Here is a 24,401-nt window from a genome sequence, read left to right as displayed (position 1 = left end):
TTTTAGTTTTATCGTTTTCGGTAAATATGCTGATATTATTGTTCGAATCGATAACCGCAAAGATTAATATGTTAATTTGTTAATATGTTTTTCAATCGATTTGTTGCTGGATGATCTGTGGGAGTGCGATAGTAGATCACGTTTGGAAGTGGAATAATGGTTGTTCCGATGCAGAAAACCTGGATTGAAAATCCCAAAAGCACGATTCTGTTGATAATTGTTATCAAATCGTGAAGTTTTTCCATGGAAACAGAAGTACTATTTTTCAAAAAAAAAATCCAACCGGTCGTACCACGACGGCCTAAGCGCGCTTGGGGCTCCGCCCCTATACCCCGCAAGGGGCTTCGCCCATTAACACCTCATCAGCAATAAAAATTGAAGGCCCATATTAATATTTTTAACAAAGGCGTAACAACATGTATATATATATATATATGATATGTTTGTTTTGCACGGTGTTTGATAAGCATAGTTATAACTCTTGTTCAATTTACAATGGTTTATTTTGAAATACGGTCTGTGAGCCGCGCCTTTCTATATCTCTGTTGTATTTCTCTTCTCATCTTACTCCCTCGTATGTAAACCGAGTTTCTTTTAAAATTGTAAACCTATGAAGATTCACAAGGAGCAGAAGAATGGTGAGAAGATGCTTAGAGAACAGTATTAGGCTTTAGGGTTCTTGGTTCTCCCATTAGCTTGGGATAGGCCACCTTAGTCATTGTTTTGGGCTATAACAACTGCATCTTATTTATTTTTATATTTGTTATGTATGCAATGCATCAAATGATAAAATAAGAATAAATATTGATGAGATCAATAAGGGCCTAATATTAAAACGAACAATGATGAGATAATTACGCAAATCCCTCTTTATAATCTAAGTTAACTTAACCGTCCAATATTTACCCTCGTTAAGGCTTTGATCAATATTGTGTGGGCTTTGTCAAAGCATTGGCACATAAATCTATCTTGGTTAAACGCGAATAATAAGCAAGTGATATTCACCAGTTGAAATATTGGTAATAACTTAGCTAGGTTATTCTAATAGGATTAGAAACCTAGAGGTTAAATATTTGGATAAGTCATGAGATGACTTGAACAAAAGTTGTTCATCAAAATGAGGAGTTACATGAGATGTAACTAGTAAAGTGTTACTTACCTAAATAATCATTATCCTAAAAAAAGCCAAAGCTGTTTAGGAAATTGATGTATTATGGATCCTCACCCACTAGAACAATTTTTGTTGAATTTTTTCAAAATTAAAACAAAGAGGGTTTTTAATTTTGAATAAAATAGTGGGAGTAATTTGTAAATAAAGTCCTATTTATAAATTTTAATTCGGTAAATTTACTTACTTTAATATTTCCATTGTTGTAGATTGCAAACAACACTTTATCACTGCGATCACTCCTTGAGAAGGATAAACTTAATGGCATAAACTTCCTTGACTGGTTTCGTAATTTGAGAATTGTTCTCAAACAGGAAAGGAAGGAATATGTCATTGAGGAACCTGTTCCTGATGAACCGGCAGTTAATGCTTCAAAAGCTGACAAAGACAAATTCAAGAAACATGTGGATGATATGTTAGATGTTGGATGTCTAATGCTTTCCACTATGACTCCTGAGCTTCAGAAGCAACATGAGGACATGGTTGCATATGAGATGATTCAAAATATCAAAGAAATATATGAAGGGCAAGCACGTCAAGAGAGATATGAGACTTCTAAAGCTCTATTTCAATGCAAAATGGAAGAGGGAACTCCTATAGGAGCTCATGTCATCAAGATGATGGGCTACATCCAAACGTTGGAAAAGCTGGGATTTCCTCTCAAAGATGAATTGGCTACCGATGTTATCCTGCAATTGTTTCCAGATAGCTTTAGTCAATTTGTCATTAATTTCAACATGAATGAAATTAACAAGACTTTACCACAATTACTTGGCATGTTACGAACTGATGAAAGTAACATGAAAAAGGTTGGACCTAAGCCCATTATGATGGTCCACAAGGACAAAGGAAATGGAAAGAAAAAGGTAGTGGCAAAGTCTAAGGGCAATGGTAAGACCAAACCAAAAGGAAAAAAATGCATTGAAACCCAAAGGGGGAGTTAGCAAAGAAGGAAAATATTTCCATTGCGATAAGACCGGACACTGGAAGAGAATCTGCCCTGTTTACATTGAAGAGGTCAAGAAGGCAAAAGCAAACAGAACGTTTGTTTCAGGTATTTATGTTATTGATGTTAATTTGTCAACATCTACTTCTTGGGTATTAGATACTGGTTGTGGTTCTCATATTTGTACTTCTGTACAATGACTGCAAAAGAGAAGGAATATGGTTAAAGGAGACGTGGACCTACGAGTGGGAAATGGAGCAAGAGTTGTTGCATTATCTATAGGGACATATGTTTTATCTTTTCCTAGTGGACTTGATTTAAATTTAGAGGATTGCTATTATGTCCCTAGTTTGATTAAGAACATTATTTCTATTTCTTATTTGGACAAAATTGGCTTTGAGATTATTATTAAGAATAATTGTTGTTCTTTTTATCTCGATAGTGTTTTTTATGGTTCAACACAATTGGTTAATGGTCTCTATATTTTGGATCAAGATAACATAATTTATAACATAAATACTAAGAGATCAAAAACAAATGACTCGAATCAAACTTATATTTGGCATTGTCGTTTAGGCCATATAAGTGAGAAACGCATATCAAAACTCTATAAAGATGGATTCTTAGATTCATTTGTTTTCGAACAATATGATGTATGCGAATCTTGCTTGTTGGGAAAAATGACTAAAGCTCATTTTAATAGTAAAGGTGGGCGAGGAAGTGATTTATTAGGGTTAATACATAGTGATGTATGTGGACCAATGAATACACAAGCCAGAGGAGGATTTCATTACTTCATTACTTTTACCGATGACTTCAGTCGGTATGGGTATATTTATCTTATACGCCATAAATCTGAAGCCCTTGAAAAGTTTAAGGAATTTAAAAATGAAGTACAAAATCAACTAGGAAAGAGTATTAAGGCACTTTGATCAGATCGAGGTCGAGAATAATTAAGCATAGAGTTTGATGAACTCCTAAAAGAATGTGGGATTGTCTCACAGCTTACACCACCTGGTACACCACAATGGAATGAAGTTTCTGAAAGAATGAATCGAACACTGTTAGACATGGTTCGATCGATGATGAGTCATAGTGATCTTCTGACTTCTTTTTGGGGACATGCACTTGAAACATCCGCTTTCACACTAAATCGTGTTCCATCTAAATTGGTTCAAAAGACACCATACGAGATATGGACTGAGAAACGTCCCAGTATGTCTTTTATGAATATTTGGGGGTTGTGAAGCTTATATAAAACATCAGATGTCTATAAATATCGAACCTAAATCTCATAAGAGTATATTTGTTGGATATCCTAAAGAAACTAAGGGATACTATTTCTTCAACCCTAACGAGAATAAAGTGTTTGTTGCTCGAACATGAGTTTTAATCGAAAGATAATTTCTCTCAAAGAAAGGGAAGGGTAGAAATATTTAACTTGGAGAAGTTCAAGAGCAACAAATAAATGAACCTAAATTTGAGCATGTTTCACAAGTTGTTGAGGAGCATTCAACAGATTTAGAAACAAAATCACTGCGTAGATCCACAAGAAAACATCGTGCACCTGAGAGATTTGGATTTCTCGTTACGACACATGGAGATGTTCTTCTTATGGATCAAGATGATCCCATGACTTATCAAGAGGCAGTGTCTAGCACAGACTTTGAGAAATGTCTTGAAGCCATGAGATCTGAGATGGATTCCATGTCAGTAAACCAAGTATGGACTTTGGTTGAACCACCTGAAGGGGTCAAACCTATAGGGTGTAAATGGGTTTTCAAGAAGAAAACTGACATAGATGGTAATGTACAAACATACAAGGGGCGATTAGTCGCTAAAGGTTTTTGACAAGTTCATGGTGTAGACTATGACGAAACATTCTTCCCTGTAGTTATGTTTAAGTCCATCCGGATCCTGCTCGCAATAGCTGTATTCCATGATTATGAAATATGAAAAATGGACGTCAAAACCACCTTCCTTAATGGAAAACTTGAAGAGGATGTGTATATGACACAACCAGAAGGTTTTATCTTTCCAGGAAATACTGGAAAGGTTTGTAAGCTATAAAGGTCTATTTATGGACTAAAGCAAGCTTCTCGAAGCTGGAATCTTCGTTTCAATAATGCATTCAAAGAGTTTGGTTACAATAGAAATGAAGATGAGCCTTGTGTTTATAAGAAGGCTAGTGGGAGCATTGTTTCTTTCCTAATCTTGAATGTAGACGACATACTCATCATAGGAAATAATATACCTACTTTATAGCCTGTTAAGACTTGGTTAAGTAGTTGTTTTCCTATGAAAGATTTGGGTGATGCAGCGTATATCTTAGGAGTTAAGATCTATAGAGATAGATCAAGATGACTTCTAGGTCTGTGTCAAAGCACATATATAGACAAAGTGTTGAAAAGGCTCAATATGGAAGAATCCAAGAAAAGATTTTTGCCTATGAGACATGGCATTTCTCTTTCTAAGGAAATGTGTCCTTCAACTCCACTAGAAAGAGAACGGATGAATAAGATTCCATATGCTTCGGCTATTGGTTCTATAATGTATGCCATGATATGTACTCAACCAGATGTATCGTATGCTCTAAGCATGACTAGTCGGTATCAAGTAAACCCTGGTGAAAATCACTGGGTTGCGGTTAAAAATATCCTTAAGTACTTAAAAAGAACTAAGGATAAATTTCTTGTCTATGGAGGGGAGAAAGAGCTTAGTATAAAAGGTTATACTGATGCTAGCTTCCAAACTGACAAGGATGACTCACGATCGCAATCGAGTTTTGTGTTTTGTCTTAATGGAGGTGCTATGAGCTAGAAAAGTTCGAAGCAAGACATAGTAGCTGATTCCACAACAAAGGCTGAATACATTGCAGCTAATGAAGCAGCAAAAGAGGCTGTTTGGATCAAGAAGTTTATATCGGAATTAGGGGTTATTCCTAGCATATCAGATGCTGTAGAACTCCGTTGTGATAATAATGGAGCCATTGCACAAGCAAAGGAACCCATATCTCTTCAACAATCCAAACATATTCTTAGGCGCTTTCATCTCATTCGAGAGATCATTGATCGAGGAGATGTGGAAATATGTAGAGTACACACGGATGACAACATTGTTGATCCCTTGATGAAGCCTCTTACACAACAGAGGTATGATCGTTACACTGAGTCACTCGGTATTAGATATGTGAATGATTGGTCTTAGTGCTAGTGGGAGATTGTTAGAGTATGCCCAAAGACCAATCATATGATGATTGTAATAATACTTTTATTTATCGATTTTATTGAATAAAGGCATTGCCGCTATTTCTTTCATTTATATATATGTGTTTAACATAAACTGGAAGATAATAAAGTCCATATAATGACATAATTATTATTATTAAAAGATCCCTAATCAAGTATTATTATGGGCATGGACAATAATAATACGCTTAAGACTAACATGTTATTAATTGATGACAACGAGTTGTCATTGACAAAGAGATGTCAAAATTGATACATTATTATATTGTTAGAGAACAATGTATTGGATTGACCGACCATGAGCATATGTCTTGGATTATTATGTGACAATCATAACATTGCTCATGGTGATGACTATATGTATGATCCTCAGACTTGAGATCAATACTATCCCAACATATATTGTTGTATGTTTTGATGCAGCTAAACAAGCTCCGTAACTGGTTGCTCTATAAAGACTGTTATTGAATATATCTCAAAATATGTAGTGGGTGTGTATGATTAAGATAGGATTTGTCCTTCCTACATAATAGGAAATATATCATAGGCCACTTGATTGAGTAAGACTAGAAACGCATGGCCATGCTCGAATAAGTTGATATGAGATATCATAAACTATTCGTTAATTAAAGTCTACTCTAGATATCAAGAAACAATAGATGGGCTATACAAGTGTGACTATTCCAAGACTTGTGACTATTCTAGATATAAAGGACATAAGGATGTAATACATAAAAGAGTTAATCACCAAGATAATATGTCGAATCATATTTTCTTGTAACTTATGTGACAATGATATATTGCTAGATGTCACTCATTGTATGTAATATTAGAATTGTTCTAATAATTACTGCTAACGTTACAAGAACCTACAAGGTCACACCATAGGATTGAAACGAGCAAAGATGTACAACTTGTTGTACGTTACTAAAATATATATCTATAGTTAATTAAATATATGTTTTAATAATCCTGAATATTTAATTTCAATTAATTAAATATAGATTTAATTAATTTGAAATAATACAATCCCTAATATGATTAGGGTAACTTGGATATAAAAAGGATTATTAAATTCCAATTAATTAAATATAGATTTAATTATTTTGAAATAATAAAATCCTAATATGATTAGGGTAACTTGGCTATAAAAGAGTGTGTTAGGTCTAGCAACCGTTTTAGAACACACACAAAACCTTCAGCCTTTTTTCTCTCAAAATTGTTTTGGGGAAGAAAAATATTGCTCTCAATCGGGTGACCTGAGTAGAGGCTGAGACGTGATTTCGTGGAGGCTTACGATTCGAACCGATCTACACCACCAGTATTCACTGTTGTCCTTGCTTTTTTTCAAGGAACCCACTGTAAGTATTCGCATCCCTTCCTCCCAATTTCAGTTTTTTATACTTGGATCGCTGGTGAGGCCGTCGAGTTTTGTTTCAGCTGCGCCATGGGGTGCACCGACAGTCCAAACATGGGGTCCTTCATGAACCTTGAGAATCTTTGGATCTCTTGGTCGGTGCCTGAGTGGGTCTTGAGGAATCTATCTCTCTGACTTTGTCTTGAAGCAACCATGAATGATCTAGACCTCATCCCCAAAACCCTCTCAATTATCTTCTCTTGACGAGTCAACTAGACGAAGATCCCAGGTGGGTCAATAGCCAAGTGAGTGAGAATTTCGAGATGGAGACCCTCCTTGAACCTTATGCAATGGTGGTACTAAGACGCCACCAAATCTGATGTGTACCTACTCAACTGGAGAAACTCCCTCTCATACTCGAACATCGATCGATCTCCCTAGGTCAGATGAAGGAATAAGTCTCTCATATCATCATTGTGTGCCTCCCCAATGTACTTCTATTGAACTCTGACAAGATGTTCTCCTACATCGGTCTATAGAGCTCTATGGCCATCTCGATGGTCTCCCACTAGCCTATGGAGTCACCTTTTTGCAAGATAGTAACGTACTTCAGATTATACTCGGGGGTTAAATGCAACCATCAAAGTGTACGTAACTTCTCCCTAAGCCACTGATCTATAACTACAGGGTCTTCGTCCTCAGAACCAAGGAATCGATCATCTTGTGTCTACGAAGTCTCTCGATAATAACTCCTGATGAGCTATGACTGAAGGAGATGAAGGTGTAAACGGGGTAGGTGGTACAACTGAAGTTCTAGGAATGGTCCTCACTATATGCCTCCGCAGTCAAATCCTTAAAAAAGGTCACCTCGTCGACACTAGCATCTCCCAAAATCTATAACTCAAAGTCCAAGACAAACTTATTTTCAGTGTCGCCTGCTAAGAAGGCTCGACTCTCCTCTCTACGCTCGTGGCTAGGGGTGGTGCTATCTTCCATGACTTTTCTTTGAAATAAACAAGGGGAAAAAACATTATCGTTGTTCCATATACCAAAGTACATCTCAATACTCTAGGGGAAATGTACAAATATATACTCTTATTGACTCTAACTTGCGGGTCTTATGAAAGAATGAACCTGATGCTCTGATACCACTAAATCTAACGTCTTAATCCAATATGATCCGAATATCGATTGACCAAGACATCACACGAGACCACCTGAAGTGGTTAACCCAAAAAATCATTTTAAAATAATTAAATCATAAATTTAAAGTCATCTATGACAATAAAATAAAAACATAGTGTTGAAGTTTACAAATACGGGGAGTCCCCAAAAATACATCCCAAATAAGTTTGACATGTATTTGAAAATATAATTATGACTTGAATACAATAAGGTTCATATACAATACATGCCCTCTAAAAATACTCAAGATGTACTTAAAAGCTTGTGTTAGTTTGGAATGCGGGCTATATGATAAGCTCCTCGAACGTTCCTCCTAAGAACCTACACATGAAAACAAATTTCGATCACTGAGCTCACAAGCTCAATGCCACACTAATAACCAAACTACATTACATGCATCCATTACATGCACATGTTAGTAAACGTAACTATTAGCATATGAAGATGCTAAGCTAAATATACACACAAAGGTAGGCATCGTGATGCGATATGAGGGTTTCACTACATCTCAGAAACACCCCCTCTAGCCTACCTAGGGTGAGATCCATAATTTCTACAGCGGAAGCGTTCACCCAATTAACTTACTCCTTTTGAGTACTTGAGGCATCTATGCTCGGTCGGAATGAAGTGCCTTGTGCACTATCTGAGACTTGTCTGGAAATTCTAACATACAAATGTTATCCTGCTACTAAAGTAACTCGGGTGTCCTGGTTGTTTCCTGAGTATCATACAAAGGCTAGTTTTATGACTTCCTAATTCATATTGTTTCTAGATGTAATTATAATTATCAGCATTGTTTCCACTTGAAATCTTATTTGTGAAGTTTCGATGAACTTTGATTGCTCTACCTGGACTCTTAAATCGAAGAGGGTTTCTTACCCAAATCATGGCAAGGGTACCGATAATGGGCCTTACAGCATCGATACTGACCCTTAAGTATCGATACCTATCCTGGGTATTGATACCAAAAATAGTTTTGGTGTTTTGAGAGTTTGCTCAATATTGATACCCTTAATTGGAGTACTGGTACTTTTATATAAGGGTATTAATACTACTCCGAGTACCGATGTAGAAAATGGCTTTGATATTTGAAAAATTGGCTGAGTATCGATACCCTTACTTAGGTTATAGATACCCATGGTATCGATACTCCTTTGAGTATGGATACCAAAATTGGCTACTAGAATTCATAATCTATAAATGGCATCAATACTACCTATTGAGTATCGATACTGTTTGAATGAGTGTCTATACTCTTGGCGTAGATACCCAAGCCTAGAAATACTCTGTTTTGAGCATGAAAATACAACCCAACATTACCCATTCTCCCTCTTAAGGTCATCAAGCGATGTTTAAGTCTTATGTTATTTGATAGGGGTCATAAAGAGTCATTTTTCCATGCTTGTAACACCATAAACTAGGATTTACCGTGAACGTACTCATACGCTTCATAAATTAATGCAAGCTAAGCAGATGCACTTAGTGACCCAAAAATGATGTAAGAAGGCTAAAAATGTGTTACCAGCTTTTAAGTTGATGGACACGTCTTCAATCAACCAAGAACCAATTTCTCATTGCCCTTGGTTTTGGAGCCTTCTCCAATCTCTCTCACTAATATAACATGGGAAATAAGTTACTAACTTAATTAAGAGACTAAGATGAAACTAGGAACACTTTCCCTAACTCAAACTTACCAAAAACAAACTAGAAATCCCTAGTTTCCTGAACCCCACTAAACCCCATCTATGGTTATTATGATTAAACTTTGAGATTGAGAGCTTAAAGAAAGCTTGAGGTGAGGGGATCATGATTCTTACCTTAGAATTTTTGAAATGAACTTAGAGGATTACCGAGTTTTCACCTTTACACTTTGCTTAGGGAAAGGAAACTATGAAAAATGAAGAGGTAGAAGGTAGGGGGCAAGAAAGGACGAAAATGAGGAAGAAAAGGTGAGCGGTTTAGCCTATTACATCACCCCATTAAAACAAATCAGCATTTGAAATAAAAATGGCGCAATAGCTCCTTTAGTCCTTCCTCTTCCATACCTGTGCTAAAAATACCCTTTTATGACATCATTTGGGCTTAATCCAAGCCCAAATCCATCCTTTAATTAGTCCAAGCTTTCCTATAAGTCTATTGGACTTATTTAAATCATCTCAGTTTAGTCCGAAACTACTAACCCGAGATTTGAGCATTACAATTTTTGAAGGTATTCATGTTCGTTCATGTAGCATTCGTGAACATGTATATTTAACATTAGTTTATATGTGTGTGAATATGTTCATTTGCAAGCTAAAAATGGTAATGTATAACACTAGTGTTTAAAATCGTTAAGCTTTACAGTTTAAACTTCAAATTTCATCGTGTGTTCAATTTAGTTCATACATTCACCAATACTTAAAATGTAAAAAAATAAAATAAAAAATAAACGAGTTTATAAATAGTCATGAACATAAACATTGAGTCGATAACGAGCTTGTTTGTGAACATAAATGAACCGAATACACATCTGTTGGTGTTTATTCGTGTATTAAATGAACATAAAAATTGTGTTCATACTTGTTTATTTAGTTTAACAAACCAACATAAACAAATGTTATGTGAACAGTTCACTTAACGCTATATTCATTTACACTCCAAATAATATAATTTATCCTTAAATTAATTACTCTGCATCGTTAAAATGATTTATATACTTTTTTATTAAAAATAATTTATAGCTATTTCAATTTTTAATTACTTAAGTTTTTTCAAAAACCTTTCGGTTTGTCTCTAATTTCTTCCTCCTACGTCTCATTTTCTTTCTAGATTTTCACTTTTTCTTTGTCTCATTTTCTACTTAGATTTTCACTTCAACACCTCTATTTTTGTTCTTCTCTCAAGATTGAGGTAAGATATCATTGTTTTCTATCTTCTTCAGGATTGTTTATGCCTTTTAGATCAAGCTTCGATACCCTCAATCATGATTTCTAATTTTGATGGAAATTTCATACGAGACTGATCTTTAAATGTCATTTTTCGTTCTTGATTATTAAACCTCGATTTACGAATGATTTTGTTTTACAAACTTGATTTGAAAGATTAAAACAAAATTTTAAATATCTTGATTAATTTTTCAGAATAAGATTAAGATGATGATTATTATGTTACAAAATGTAATTGATGTTTAAATATGATTAGTTTAGATTATAATAATGGACAGTTGATTGTGTGAATTCTCATCTGTAATCAAAATCATTGGATATAATGTCATGCCATATATCAAGAAAAGGAAATTATACATGTTGAACGGAGATTGGGACCAGGTGGATTTCTATTGGAGACATCTGGAGAAAATCAACTTGCATGGTCTTTAATGGCCAAATCTGGTCTGCCCCAGAAATTGTTCGGTCAGCTTGGACGTGGGCAAACCATCCGACAAAACCAAGCTTGGAAATCCCAACGCACACCAACATCCGTCGTTTACACGGGTGGTTACCGCCTCTTGCCAACGTAGTGAAGCTTAATACCGACGGTGCAGTCCACCGAACATCAATGGAGGCGACTAGTGGAGGAGTCATTCGCGTCAAGGATGGCAACTGGATAGCTAGCTATCACAGGAACATAGGTCGATGCCCCATGTTTCAAGCTGAACTCTGGGCAGTTCTGGATGGACTTACTATAGCCTGGAACAAGGGTTGTGGCGATGTTATTGTGGAGATTGATAACACTGAAGTAGTGAGATGCCTTAACACGCAGAATGGTGTGACAGACGACGCCATTACTCGCCGGATTCGTCGATGTGTTGACCAGCAGTGGAAGGTTAGATTCACTTGTACTAGCCGAGCAGTCAACCGACTTGATGACATCATAGCTCACCTTGAAAATGAAGGTCACCTGGGGCTTACCGTTATCCAAAGATCTCCGGCTGAAGTGCTGACAATCGTCAATGTTGGACTTCCCAAATAAGCAGTAGTTAAACCAATAGTTTCATAGTGGTTTTTTTTTCTTGTTACCAAAAAAAAATTATACATGTTGAAAATATAAGGGAATTGTGATGTGTTAACATCGTTTCATCGAACTTATAGTTATATTGAGCATAAAAATTATTAATTATTTTTCATTTAATTAAAAATTATAGTTTAAAAAATATTTATGAAATAAAATTACCAAATAATGTTCAAAAGGAAAAATAAAACCTTAAAACACAAATGCTTCCATTTTTTTATCAAACAAGGCCCTAATGTTTCCAACTATAATTTTTTTTATTAAGTTGAGGTGATTATAAAGTAGTATTTTTTTTTAAATATTCTCAACCATTTGACAATGAACGCTCAATTACCCTGTTGAAATTGATGGTGCTCAAACCCATAACCTCTAGGAACAACAACGATTCCTTTAACCATTAAGGTAAGTTGGTTCGCGCATTACAAATTTCAATCCTGGAGACAAATGTTTGTTAATTTTGAAATATATACTTATGTAGACCACTAATCTTATTTTAACTTCAAGCCAAGTTATAAATCGTAATGTTTGAATAATTGAAAACTAACTAACAAGTTGATTGAAGTAGTAAGCAATTTGATATCGATTAAGTAAGGTCTCAAGTTCGAGTCTTGTGTATGCAAAAAAATCCCCGCTCGGAGACTCACCCACCAAAACTAGGTGTGCGACCCGGGTCGGTCTAGAATAGTCAAGGCAAAGCCTTGGAACTGGAGGGCAACCAAAAAAAGTAATTGAAAATTAAAATGATATCGTTTTGATTTTTAGCATATTAATTTAATTACTTTTTTATTTGGTCCATAATTTTCATATTTCTTCAATTTTGATTTGTTTTTAGTTTAGTTTTGATCAAATTTGAAATACATACTCCTCAACCACTATAGAATATATATGTACAAATTCAATTATTCTATTTGGCCAAAATTTTATTATTTTTAGTTTAATTCCTTAACTTTATATTTTATTTAATTCGATTCTCTACCCGTAATTCTTCACAAATTTTCATTGTCATCAATTTGTTGATTTGTTTAATACTTCACTCCATATTTTATCTTCAAAATCACTCTTTTTTTAAAATAATATTTATAAATATATTATATAATTTTAGATGATATTAGTGATGCACCTATCTCTATTGCCCTTATTAGTTAATGATATCAAACCAAGTCTTATTTCAAAAAATCGATGATATTTGATATTTAAATAACATTATAAATTTTAGTTATACATGTGAAAAAGAATATGAAAAAATATATGTTAATTGCATATGATTTGTCACACCTCTATTTTATTTTCATTTATTTAAATGAATTTATTTTACTTTTTGAGGACCAAATTGCAAGATCATGAAGTTTTTAGGATAGGTTTTAAATTTCTAGAAAATTCAGAGACCCAACCCCAAATCTGCCCAACCCCTATCAGCCTAGAAAAATTGAAAAAAAAAGATGAAATAAGGCTAAAAAAGATTGAACGTATGACCTTAGGGTATGGTGTGCATTGCCTTAACCACTAGGTTAAGGTATTATTGATGTTTTAATTATTATAACTCATTTTTATTGGATCTGAACGAGTTAACACCCCCAAAAACCATTCTTCAACGTTGCCCGTTGCCCTTTGAAGATGAAGCTTCAACCTCCACCGTCCGACAACCGCAAAGTTCACTGTCGCCACCAATGTACTTACTGTTATCTCGCGATGAAAACGTCAGTCCCCCTTATCGAGAATCGACACCATTTTTCGTGGAGAGCTCCTGCCGTTGTTTTTCATGATTTCTTGTCAATCTTGATATTCGTTCACCTCACCACCCTGTCGTTGACTTCTATGTATCATTTCGATCAGAACCCAATTGATCAAACCTTCCCTGTCACCTCTATTGTGAGGGGTGAAAGGGAAGACGCTCTGGTCATTCTTGTAAATGTTTTCCCATTAGTTTTTGTTACAAATTGAGTATGAGCACTAGCTTAAAATCACATAATTCGTGATTTTGAAAAGTTTGGTGGCTATCCGACCACCAGAAGCGTTGCGCCCCCCACACGTTACCCCTATACGTGGCGTTTCTCTATATCCTGAGGGAAACTTTCAGATCGAGACCACATGAGCCGGTCCAGACCAGTTAAATCGGGCCAAGTCATGCCTGAGTCGATTTGAGTCGTGCCTAATCGATCCAAGCTATGCTTAGCTAAGTCGAGTTGTTTCTAGGCGAATCGTTGACCTTCATTGGCCTTTGTTTGACCGTTGATCGGGCATTGACTTTCTTTAAGACCACATATCATAGGCATTGACTATTTTCTAAAACCTCATATCCTGATATTTCAAGACATTTTGAGTTCAATTTTAGGTCCGTTATACCAAAAATCAAACCCGGTAACATGTTTTTCAGTGTTTTACCTTCTAATTCAATCCATTTTTCACAATTAAGTTTTGTTTCTGATGTAATTTCTTTTGCTATGTATCTGAGATATTAGAGGACCTCGAATTTAAGGTTAAGAACGATTCATTAGTGTTTAAATGGTCTATCAATGTAGCTCAAAACTCAAGTAATACCTTACTACCCTTTGTACACTTTATAAGACGTACTGGTAATTTGGCCAATGCATGAATGTTTATGCTTGGACTTGTGATTATTCTTTATTTTCTTAAACTCAATAGTAAACTAATTAAAACTTAGATGAATCATCTAGGAATTAGATAATTAATAGGAAATCCCAAAATCAGTGATTAATTTATAAATCAATTAACATCGAAATCCTTAACTCTGATTATTTCTATGAAAAGGTCGAGAGAATTACACCTTCGATGCCTCTAATCATTGGCTTTACCCAATATAACTCGCTAAGGGCTTCATTTATCTTAAGGGAAACATCAGAGAGAATCAGTTCTTAGATGGTTCGATTAGTCTTTCGCTCTTATACCCAAGTTAGACGAACGATTTGCATGTTTGTATCGATGCGGGGCTTCTCCCGAGTTTCCTCTGGCTTCGTCTATCTTAGGCATATTTCACTACCTTTCGGGTCTCGATGGGCATCTCTCACTCGAAACCTTCTTAGAAGATGAAGGTCGGTCAATAGTGCACCTGTGAAGGATCCCGGTAATCAGTTTTCTTTGATTTTTTGGGTTTTTTACCCGTTGACTCGCACACACGTCAAGCTCCCTGGTCTGTATTTTAGGACGGGCCACAAGGGGAGCTCGAAAGCCGATGCCCTGAGCACACTAATGTCGAAGCACGTTGAGATGACGCATGTTGTGTTCCATGATTAAGGTGCCGATGTCTCTATGGATATATTAAAGGCCCAGTCTTGGTCCACCACTACGATCCACGTTAGTCCTTACTGTAACATCCTAATCCAATTCGACCCGAAGATCCATGGTTACAATGCCACACAGGACCACCGAAATGGTCAACCCAAATATTTCTTTTGAAAGTGTTTATAATCATCAAAATAACTCATCATCATTGCAGAGGGAATTAAATCCAACATTTACAAATATAGGAGTCTTTCAAAATACTTACAATACAACTATAGAGTTTTGAATCAAAATTGAGTTATGACTCGAATACACGAGGTCCCTATAAAATACATGTCCTCTCAAAGAGACTCAAGACATACTCTGAAAATCTTCTGGCTTGGAATATACGAATGTGATAGGCTCCTCAACTATCCCCTCTATTAACCTGCACACGAAAACATATTCCATACTTTGCTCAACATATCAATTCCAATAAGAATATCTATGCAATACTACATGCCTTCATTACATGAACATGTTGGTGTGCGAGGTCATAACATGCATAATTACATATCAAGCATGAGATAGGCCAAGTGGTGTGGTCGGAGGTATTTACGTGCATCTTGGACAACACACTATCCTATCCAGGACATGATTGGTTTGGGGTAAGAACTAGAATTTACATGCGTCGAAACTTATTGCCCTTAGTCTACCTCAGATCCTCAAGAGGTCGGGGTGAGGTCCGAAATTTACATGCATCGAAAGCTCATATGCTCAAGAGCCCTTAGTCCAGCAGTATCAGTATCGATACTCACCCCTTGGGTATCAATACTCACCTGAGTATCGATACCAAAATTTGTTTTGATGTTTTGAAAAATACTTAGGTATCGATACTCCCATGAGTATCAATACTAAAATCAGCTTCGATGTTTTTAAAAATGCCTTAGTATTGATATTGGCCATCATAGTATCGATATAAGAACCTGAGTATCGATACTCCTTGAAGGATTATCGATACTGCCCTTATAAATTACTTAATTTTTGCCCATTATGAAGAATACTATCGGTACAATTATTCCAGTATCAATACCGACGAACCTGAGTGCTCTATTTTGAGCTTGAAATCATACCCAAAACTAACCTGTTTACTCCCCTAAGACTTACAAACATTTTTAAAGTCTTATTTAGTGTCTTAAAGATCAAAAGTTACTAACTTTCATGCTTATAAACAACAAAAATGAATATTGCCATGGAATCACTCTAGCATGATTACATGAACATAACCTACGAAAATGCTCATATCATGATCTACATGCAGTATGGACAAGTAAGAATCATGTTACCATGAAGTCTGGTGACTAAAAATGTTCTTGAATCACCCAAGGGTTAACTTTTCCTTTCCTCTTGCCTTTGAGCTCTCCCCTTGCTCATGCACTAATCAAAGCCAAGAAAATGAGTTGTTAACTCATTTTAAACTTAAGGGAGCACTACAAATGATTCTTACAACATAAAACTTCCCAAAATGAACTGAAATTCTCAGAGTTCATAAACTCATCTAAAACCCACTTTTTGATCACTCAATCGATAATTATGTTTAGAGGCTTGAATCGAAGCTAGGAATGAGGAGGTTATAGTTCTTACCATGGTTGTTTCTGAGGATACTTAGAAACCTTAAAGTTCAAAGCTTTGTATTAACCATGGATGGGAAAAAGATTAAGAAGAAGAGGTGAAGAAAAAAACAAAGGGATAAAAAAGAGGAGCATCGTGCAGACATGATATCATACCAAATAAATGGGATTCAACCTTTAGTTTGAAAAATGGGTTAATTACCCACCTAGTCCTTCCCCATTTGATGTATGATTAAAATCATCCCCTTTATAAACTAGTTGGGCTCAACCCTAGACCAAATAAAATCCACTTGGGTCCAAAGTTTCATATACTAAGGGAAAGATATTCTAAAGCCCATTTGAATAAACTCGAAACTCCTAACCTGTATTTTGGGGAATTACAACTCTCTCATCCTAAGAAAAATTTCATCCTCAAAATTTACCTGAATAGAAGAGGTGCAAATACTGAAGTTGTATATCTTCCTCGGGTTCCCATTTCACCTCTTCAATGCCATGGTTTCTCCACAAAACCACTACTAATGGTATCCTCTTGTTCGAAAGTTCATTAACATCTCTAGAAAGGATTCAGATCAGTTCTTCTTCATAGGTTAGATTTTACCTTACTTCAACTTATTTGAGGGGAATAACATAAGACGGATTAGATCAATATCTTCGGAGCATGGAGACATGAGACACATTGTGAATGCATTCTAACTCTAGAGACAAAGCTAACCAATAAGCCACTAGCCTAACTCACTCTATAGCATTATACGATCCAATGAATCTTGGGGTCAACTTAACCTTGCATCCAAAATGAAGTACATTTTTTTACGGGAAATCTTGAGAAATACCTTGTCTCTCACAAAGAACTCTATATCCTTATGATTCATATCAGCATAAGACATCTGTCTATTAGAGAGATGACTCTAAATCAACTGAACATTTTATTTGATTTCTCTTATCAAGTTAGGGCCTACTATCATGCTTTCATGGAGCTCTGTCCAACACAATGGGGGTTTTTCACTTGTACCCATACAAGGTTTCGTATGGAGCCATCTCAATGCTTGTCTGAAAAACTGTTGTTGTATGCGAACTATACCAAAGGTAAGTGATCCTCTCAACTACCCTCAAAATCTAAAATAGTGCATCTGAGCATATCTTCTAAAATTTGAATAACTCGCTCAGACTACCCGTCTGTCTGAGGATGAAAGGTAGTGCTATAATGGAGTTTACTACCCAAAGCTCCATGCAATGCTTTCCAGAATCGAGAAGTGAACTGGGATCTCTGTCAGATATGATCGAGAATGGACTTCATACAATCTTGTGGATGTAAAGTAGATTTAATCTCTCTAACATGTAGTTCATACGTACCGAAAGGAAATAAGTAGATTTGGTCAAGCGGTCCACAATCACCCACATTACATCATGCTGAAATCTCGTCATCGGTAAACTAGATACAAAGTCCATCATTACTCTCTCACATTTCCACTGCGAAATCTAAATCAGCTGCAATAATCTTGAGGGAACCTGATGTTCTGCCTTGACTTGTTGGCACACTGAGCACTTAGTAACAAATTTGACATATAATTGACGTTCCTGAAGTGTCTTTAAAATGATGCGAAGGTGTTGATCATGCTCTTCCTCGGATCGGGAGTACATAACAATATGGTCAATTAAAACCACCACAAACTAATTTAGATAAGGATGAAAGACATGTTTCATCAAATCCATGAATCTCGCTAGGGCATTGGTGAGTCTGAATGACATCACGAGGAACTCCTAATGGTCGTACCTTGTCCTGAAAGCTATATTAGGTATATCGACATCCTTAAAATTCAAATGATAATACCCTGACCTCAAATATATATTGCAAAATATACATACACCCTTATGTTGGATGAACAGATCATCAATCCAAGGGAGAGTGTAGTGATTCTTGATAGTTAACTTGTTTAGTTATACAGGTAATCGATGCATAATCTCATCGATCAATCATTTTTCTTGACAAAGTGAACTGAAGCTCCCCAAGGTGAAACGCTCGGTCAAATAAAACCCTTGTCCAAAAACTCTAGAATTTGGTTCTTTAGTTCCTTCAACTTTGTCAGTGCCATACGGTGGGGTGCAATGGACACCATAGCTGATCCTGACATAATCTCTATACTAAACTCAGTCTCACTTTCTGGTGATAACCCTGGAAACTCCTCTAGGAACACATCGGAGAACTCTCGGACAATATGAATATCCTCAAGCGTCAAAATAGAAACACGCGTATCCACAACTTACGCCAAGAAGGCTTTACATCCATGATTCAATAACCTCTACGACCTTATCACCGAAACAACCTTAGTTGTGTAACCTGAACTCCAATTGGTCATCACTACTTTAGTCCCATCGTCCTTGTGAAGTTTAATTTGTTTTATCTTGCACCTTAAACTTGCATCATTCTCAGTAAGCCAATCCATGCCTAATATCACATCGAATTCGCGAAATGGGAGATCTATCGAATCGGCTAAGAATACTTCACCTTGGAGCTCTATGGGGCAACAACGGTGAACCTTGTTAACCAAAATGTCTAATCCTAGGGTACTAGACACTCTGACCCCTATTTCTAAATCCTCGACTGAAATATTCCTCTCTTGAACCAATTTATAACAAATATAAGAATGGGTGGAACCCGTATCTACTATTGCAGTAACATAAATGGAGAAAACTATAAATATATCTAAAATCACATAAGCAACATTGTATCCCTCATGGGTGCACATAGTATACTAGTGTGATACTACTCAGGGCTTTTGGATGGACTCTGAGCTGGTGGTATTCCTGATATACTGCCCTGAACTAGCCCTGCCACCGATCAAGGATCCTCAGACTAGCTAAACATAATGAGCAGATCTCTGGAAGATGTAGGGGTTGAACTCTGAGCTCTGGGACAATCTCTAACAAAATGGTCCAAGGACCCATAACTAAAACAACCTCCAGTCGCTCGATAGGACTCCCCAGGGTGCCTCCTGCGACAAGTCGGGCACATTGAATATTCTGGTATCATTTTTTATCTATCACCACTAGATCCAGAAGCTAACAATAAAGGTCTCTTGTGGTAACCAGACCTACCCCTCGATCTGAGCTATGGGTTGCACCCCTAGATAGTCATGATGGTAGTTTCCCTAAACTCTGGGGCCCATTGTCTTATTTGATGATGATTGAGACTGTCGAGATGAATTTAGAGCCCTTTTATTGTTACCCACTGAATCACTCATCATCTGATATTTCTTGTTCAGAGTCATCTCCATGGATTTTTCCTGACAAGCCAGCTCTACGAAGACGTGAGGAGGATCGACTACCAAAAGAGCCAGGATGTCCAAATAAAGCCCTCCTTGAACCTCTTACAATGGTGAGCCTCTGTAGAAAGGAGCTCAGGTGCATACTTACTGAATTTGAGGAAATCTTTTTTATACTCAAGTACGGTCATATCACCATAAGTCAGGTGTAAAATCTGGTCGCATAAATCATCGATATGGGCATCATTGATGTACTTCTCTTCGAAATCTATCAGAAAATGATCCCAGGTTGTCATCTCTAGCTCTATTTCCATCTATATTGTATCCCATCAGTCAATCGCATCACCCTTCAGAAGGGTGGTGATGTATCCAACTTGCCTTCGGGAGTGATATGCAACTAACGAAGGGTATGAAGCATCTCCCGAAGCCACTAATCTATAGAAACAAAGACGTCATCTCTAGAACCGTAAATATCAGTTGTCCTATAATGCCAGAGCCTCTCCACCAGAGACTCTTGAGGCACCACAACAGACTAGGCTAGGGGTATAGGTGGGGTAGGTGGCATGATAGATGGATTCTGAATATCGTGTACTATCTACCTGAAGGTCGAAGTCAGATCACAAAAGAAAGTCTCCTCGTCAACTCCCAAATCCGCAGGCACATCATGGTTAAAATCAAGGGCATACTCGTTACCAAAATATTAGGCCAAGGAGGTGCGACTCTCCTCCTGGCCCTCATGACTCGGAATGTCATCATTAGCCATAATCGAATTCTAAAATTAGAAAGGAAAGAGAAGTATCTATCGTCATTCCAAAATCTTAAGTATTCTTGACATTCTAGGCGTATGTACTCACAAAGACGCTTACTGACTCTAACCCAAGGGTCGTAGGAATTATTAAACATGAACACTCTGATACCACTAAATGTAACACTCTAATCCAGTTCGACCAAAAGATCCATAGATTATGATGCCACACGGGACTACCAAAATGGTCAACCCAAAAATTTCTTTTACAAATATTGGATTCCTTAAAAAATACATACAATACAACCATAGAAGATGAAGGTCGGTCAATGGTGAACATATGAAGGATCCCGTTAATCAGTTTCCTTACGTTTTGTGTGTTTTTTACCCGTTAACTCGTATACATATCAAGCACCCTGGTACATGCTGAAACATGTTGAGACGACGCATATTGTGTTCCATGATTGAGGTGTCGATGTCTCTATGGATATATCAAAGGCATGAGCTTGGGCCGCCATTACAACACGTTAGTCCATATTGTAACATCTTAATCCAGTTTGACCCGAAGATCCATGATTATAATGCCACATAGGACCATCGAAATAGTCAACCCAAAAATTTCTTTTAAAAGCGTTTATAATCATCAAAATAACTCATCATCATTGCAGCGGGAATTAAACCCAACATTTACAAATATAGGAGTCCTTCAAAATATATACAATACAACCATAGAGTTTTAAATCAAAATAGAGTTATGACTTGAATACACAAGGACCTTATAAAATACATGTCCTCTAAAAGAGACTCAAGACATACTCTAGAAATCTTCTAGCTTGGAATGTACAGATATGATAGGCTCCTCAACGATCCCCTCTATTAACCTGCACACGAAAACATATTCCATACTGAGCTAACAAGTTCAGTTCCATAAGAATAGCTATACAATACTACATGCCTTCATTACACGAACATGTTGGTGTGCGAGATCATAACATGCATAATTACATATCAAACATGAGATAAGCCAAGTGGTGTGGTCGAAGGAATTTACGTGCATCTTAGACATTACACTATCCTATCCAGAACATGATTTCTTAGCATTAAGAACTAGAATTTACATGAGTCAAAACTTATAGCCCTTAGTCTACCTCAGATCCTCAAGAGGTCGGGGTGAGGTTCGAAATTTATATGCATCGAAAGCTCACATCCTCAAAAGCCCTAAGTCTAGCAGAATCAGTATCGATACTCACCCCTTGGGTATCGATACTCACCTGAGTATCGATACCAAAATTTGTTTTGAAAAATACTTGGGTATCTATACTCCCAAATAGAGCCTTAGTATCAATATTGGCCATCAGAGTATCGATACAAGAACCTGAGTATTGATACTCCTTGAAGGATTATCGATACGACCCTTATAAATTACTTAATTTTGCCCATTACGAAGAATAGTATCGGTACAATTATTCCAGTATCAATACCGACGATACCTGGGTGCTCTATTTTGAGCTTGAAATCATACCTAAAACTCACCTGTTTACTCCCCTAAGACTTACAAACATTTTTATAGTCTTATTTAGTGTCTTAGAGGTCAAAAGTTACTAATTTTCATGCTTACAAACAACAAAAACGAATATTGCCATGAAATCACTCTAGCATCCTTACATGAACATAACCTACGAAAATGCTCATATCATGATCTACATGCAGTATGGACAAGTAAGAATCGTGTTACCTTGAAGTTTGGTGACTAAAAATGTTCTTGAATCACCCAAGGGTTAACTTTTTCTTACCTCTTGCCTTTAAGCTCTCCCCTAACTCATGCACTAATCAAAGCCAAGAAAATGAGTTGTTAACTCATTTTAAACTTAAGGGAACACTACAAATGATTCTTACAACACAAAACTTCCCAAAAACGAACTGAAATTCTCAGAGATCAAAAACCCATATAAAACCCACTTTTTGATCACTTAATCGAAAACTATGTTTAAAGGCTTGAATCGAAGCTACAAATGAGGAGATTATAGTTCTTACCATGGTTGTTTATGAGGATATTTGGAAACCTTAAAGTTCAAAGATTTTATTAACCTTGGAGGGGAAAAAGATGAAGAAGAAGAGATGAAGAAATAAACAAAGGGATGAAAAAGAGGAGCGTCGTGTATACGTGATATCATCCCAAATAAATGGGATTCAACCTTTGGTTTGAAAAATGGGTTAATTACCCACCTAGTTATTCCCATTTGATGTATGATTAAAATTATCCCCTTTATAAACTAGTTGGGCTCATCCCAAGCCTAAATGAAATTCACTTGGGTCCAAAGTTTCATATACTAAGGAAAAGATATTCTAAAGGTCATTTAAATAAACCCAAAACTCCTAACCCGTATTTCAGGGATTTACAACTCTCCCCTCATAAGAAAAATTTCGTCCTCAAAATTTACCTGAATATAAAAGGTGAAGATACTGAAGTTGTATATCTTCCTCGTGTTCCCATTTTGCCTCCTCAATGCCATGGTTCCTCCACAAAACCTTTCCTATTGGTATCCTCTTGTTCCACAGTTCATTAATGTCTATGGAAATGATTAAGATCAGTTTTTCTTCATAGGTTAGTTTTTACCTTACTTCAACTTATTCTATGGGAATAACATAGGATGGATCAGATCAATATCATCAGAGCATAGAGACATGAAACACATTGTGAATGCATTCTAACTCTAGAGGCAAAGCTGACCGATAAGTCACTGGCCCAACTCTCTCTATAACCTTATACGATCCAATGAATCTTGGGGTCAACTTAACCTTGCGTCCAAAATAAAGTACCTTTTTTCATGAGGAAACCTTGAGAAATACCTTGTCTCCCACAAAGAACTCTATATCCTTAATATTCATATCAACATAAGACATTTGTCTGTTAGATAGATGACTCTAAATCAACTAAACTTTTTATTTGATTTCTCAGATTATGTTAGGGCCTACTATCATGCTTTTATGGAGCTCTGTCTAACACAATGGGGTTCTTCACTTACACCCATGCAAGGTTTCGTATGAAGCCATCTCAATGCTTGCTTGAAAAAATGTTGTTGTATGCGAACTCCACCAAGGGTAAGTGATCCTCTCAACTACCCTTTAAATCTAAAATGGTACATCTGAGAATATCTTCTAAAATCTGAATAACTCGCTCAGACTACCCGTCTGTCTGAGGATGAATGGTAGTGCTATAATGCAGTTTAGTACCCAAAGCTCCATGCAATGCTTTCCAGAATCGAGAAGTGAACTAGGGATCTCTTTCAGATATGATCGAGAATGGACTCCATACAATCTCGCAGATGTAAAGTTGAATTAATCTCTCTAACATGTAGTCTATACGTACCTAAAAGAAATAAGCAGATTTGGTCAAGCGGTCGACTATAACCCACACTGCATCATGCTGAAATCTTGTCATCGGTAGACTAGTTACAAAGTCCATCGTTACTCTCTCACATTTCCACTGTGAAGTCTAAACCAACTGCAATAATCTTGAGGGAACCTGATGTTCTGCCTTGACTTGTTGGCACACTGAGCACATAGCAACAAATTTGGACACTTATCTCTTAATGCGTAAGCACTAATACAATGGTCAGAGCTGTTGATACATCTTGTTGCTACCCAAATGAAT

General features: G+C 36.5%; 1 protein-coding gene across 1 annotated transcript; it reads right to left on the bottom strand.

Annotated features, from left to right (window-relative positions):
• Positions 1 to 18,762: 18,762 nt before the first annotated feature.
• LOC120193167 lies at positions 18,763 to 19,485 on the bottom strand. Its single transcript, XM_039195748.1, has 2 exons — positions 19,077 to 19,485; positions 18,763 to 18,998 (listed from the first exon to the last, which is right to left on the bottom strand). The coding sequence occupies exons 1-2, from the start codon at positions 19,483 to 19,485 to the stop codon at positions 18,763 to 18,765; spliced, it is 645 nt and encodes a 214-aa protein (XP_039051679.1).
• Between the last annotated feature and the right edge of the window lie 4,916 nt (positions 19,486 to 24,401).

Source organism: Hibiscus syriacus, unplaced genomic scaffold (genome assembly GCF_006381635.1).
Source record: "Hibiscus syriacus cultivar Baekdansim isolate YM2019G1 unplaced genomic scaffold, ASM638163v2 tig00116989_pilon, whole genome shotgun sequence".
Lineage (NCBI taxonomy): Eukaryota > Viridiplantae > Streptophyta > Magnoliopsida > Malvales > Malvaceae > Hibiscus > Hibiscus syriacus.
This window is presented reverse-complemented; position numbering and strand designations above follow the sequence as displayed.

Bases quoted from the DNA above. Each gene is read 5' to 3' on its own strand.
- LOC120193167 (XM_039195748.1), bottom strand. From the start codon at position 19,485: ATGTGCACCCATGAGGGATACAATGTTGCTTATGTGATTTTAGATATA. The intron at 18,999-19,076 runs GTTACACAACTA...TCTTGGCGTAAG, and splicing joins GATGACCAATTGGAGTTCAG to TTGTGGATACGCGTGTTTCT.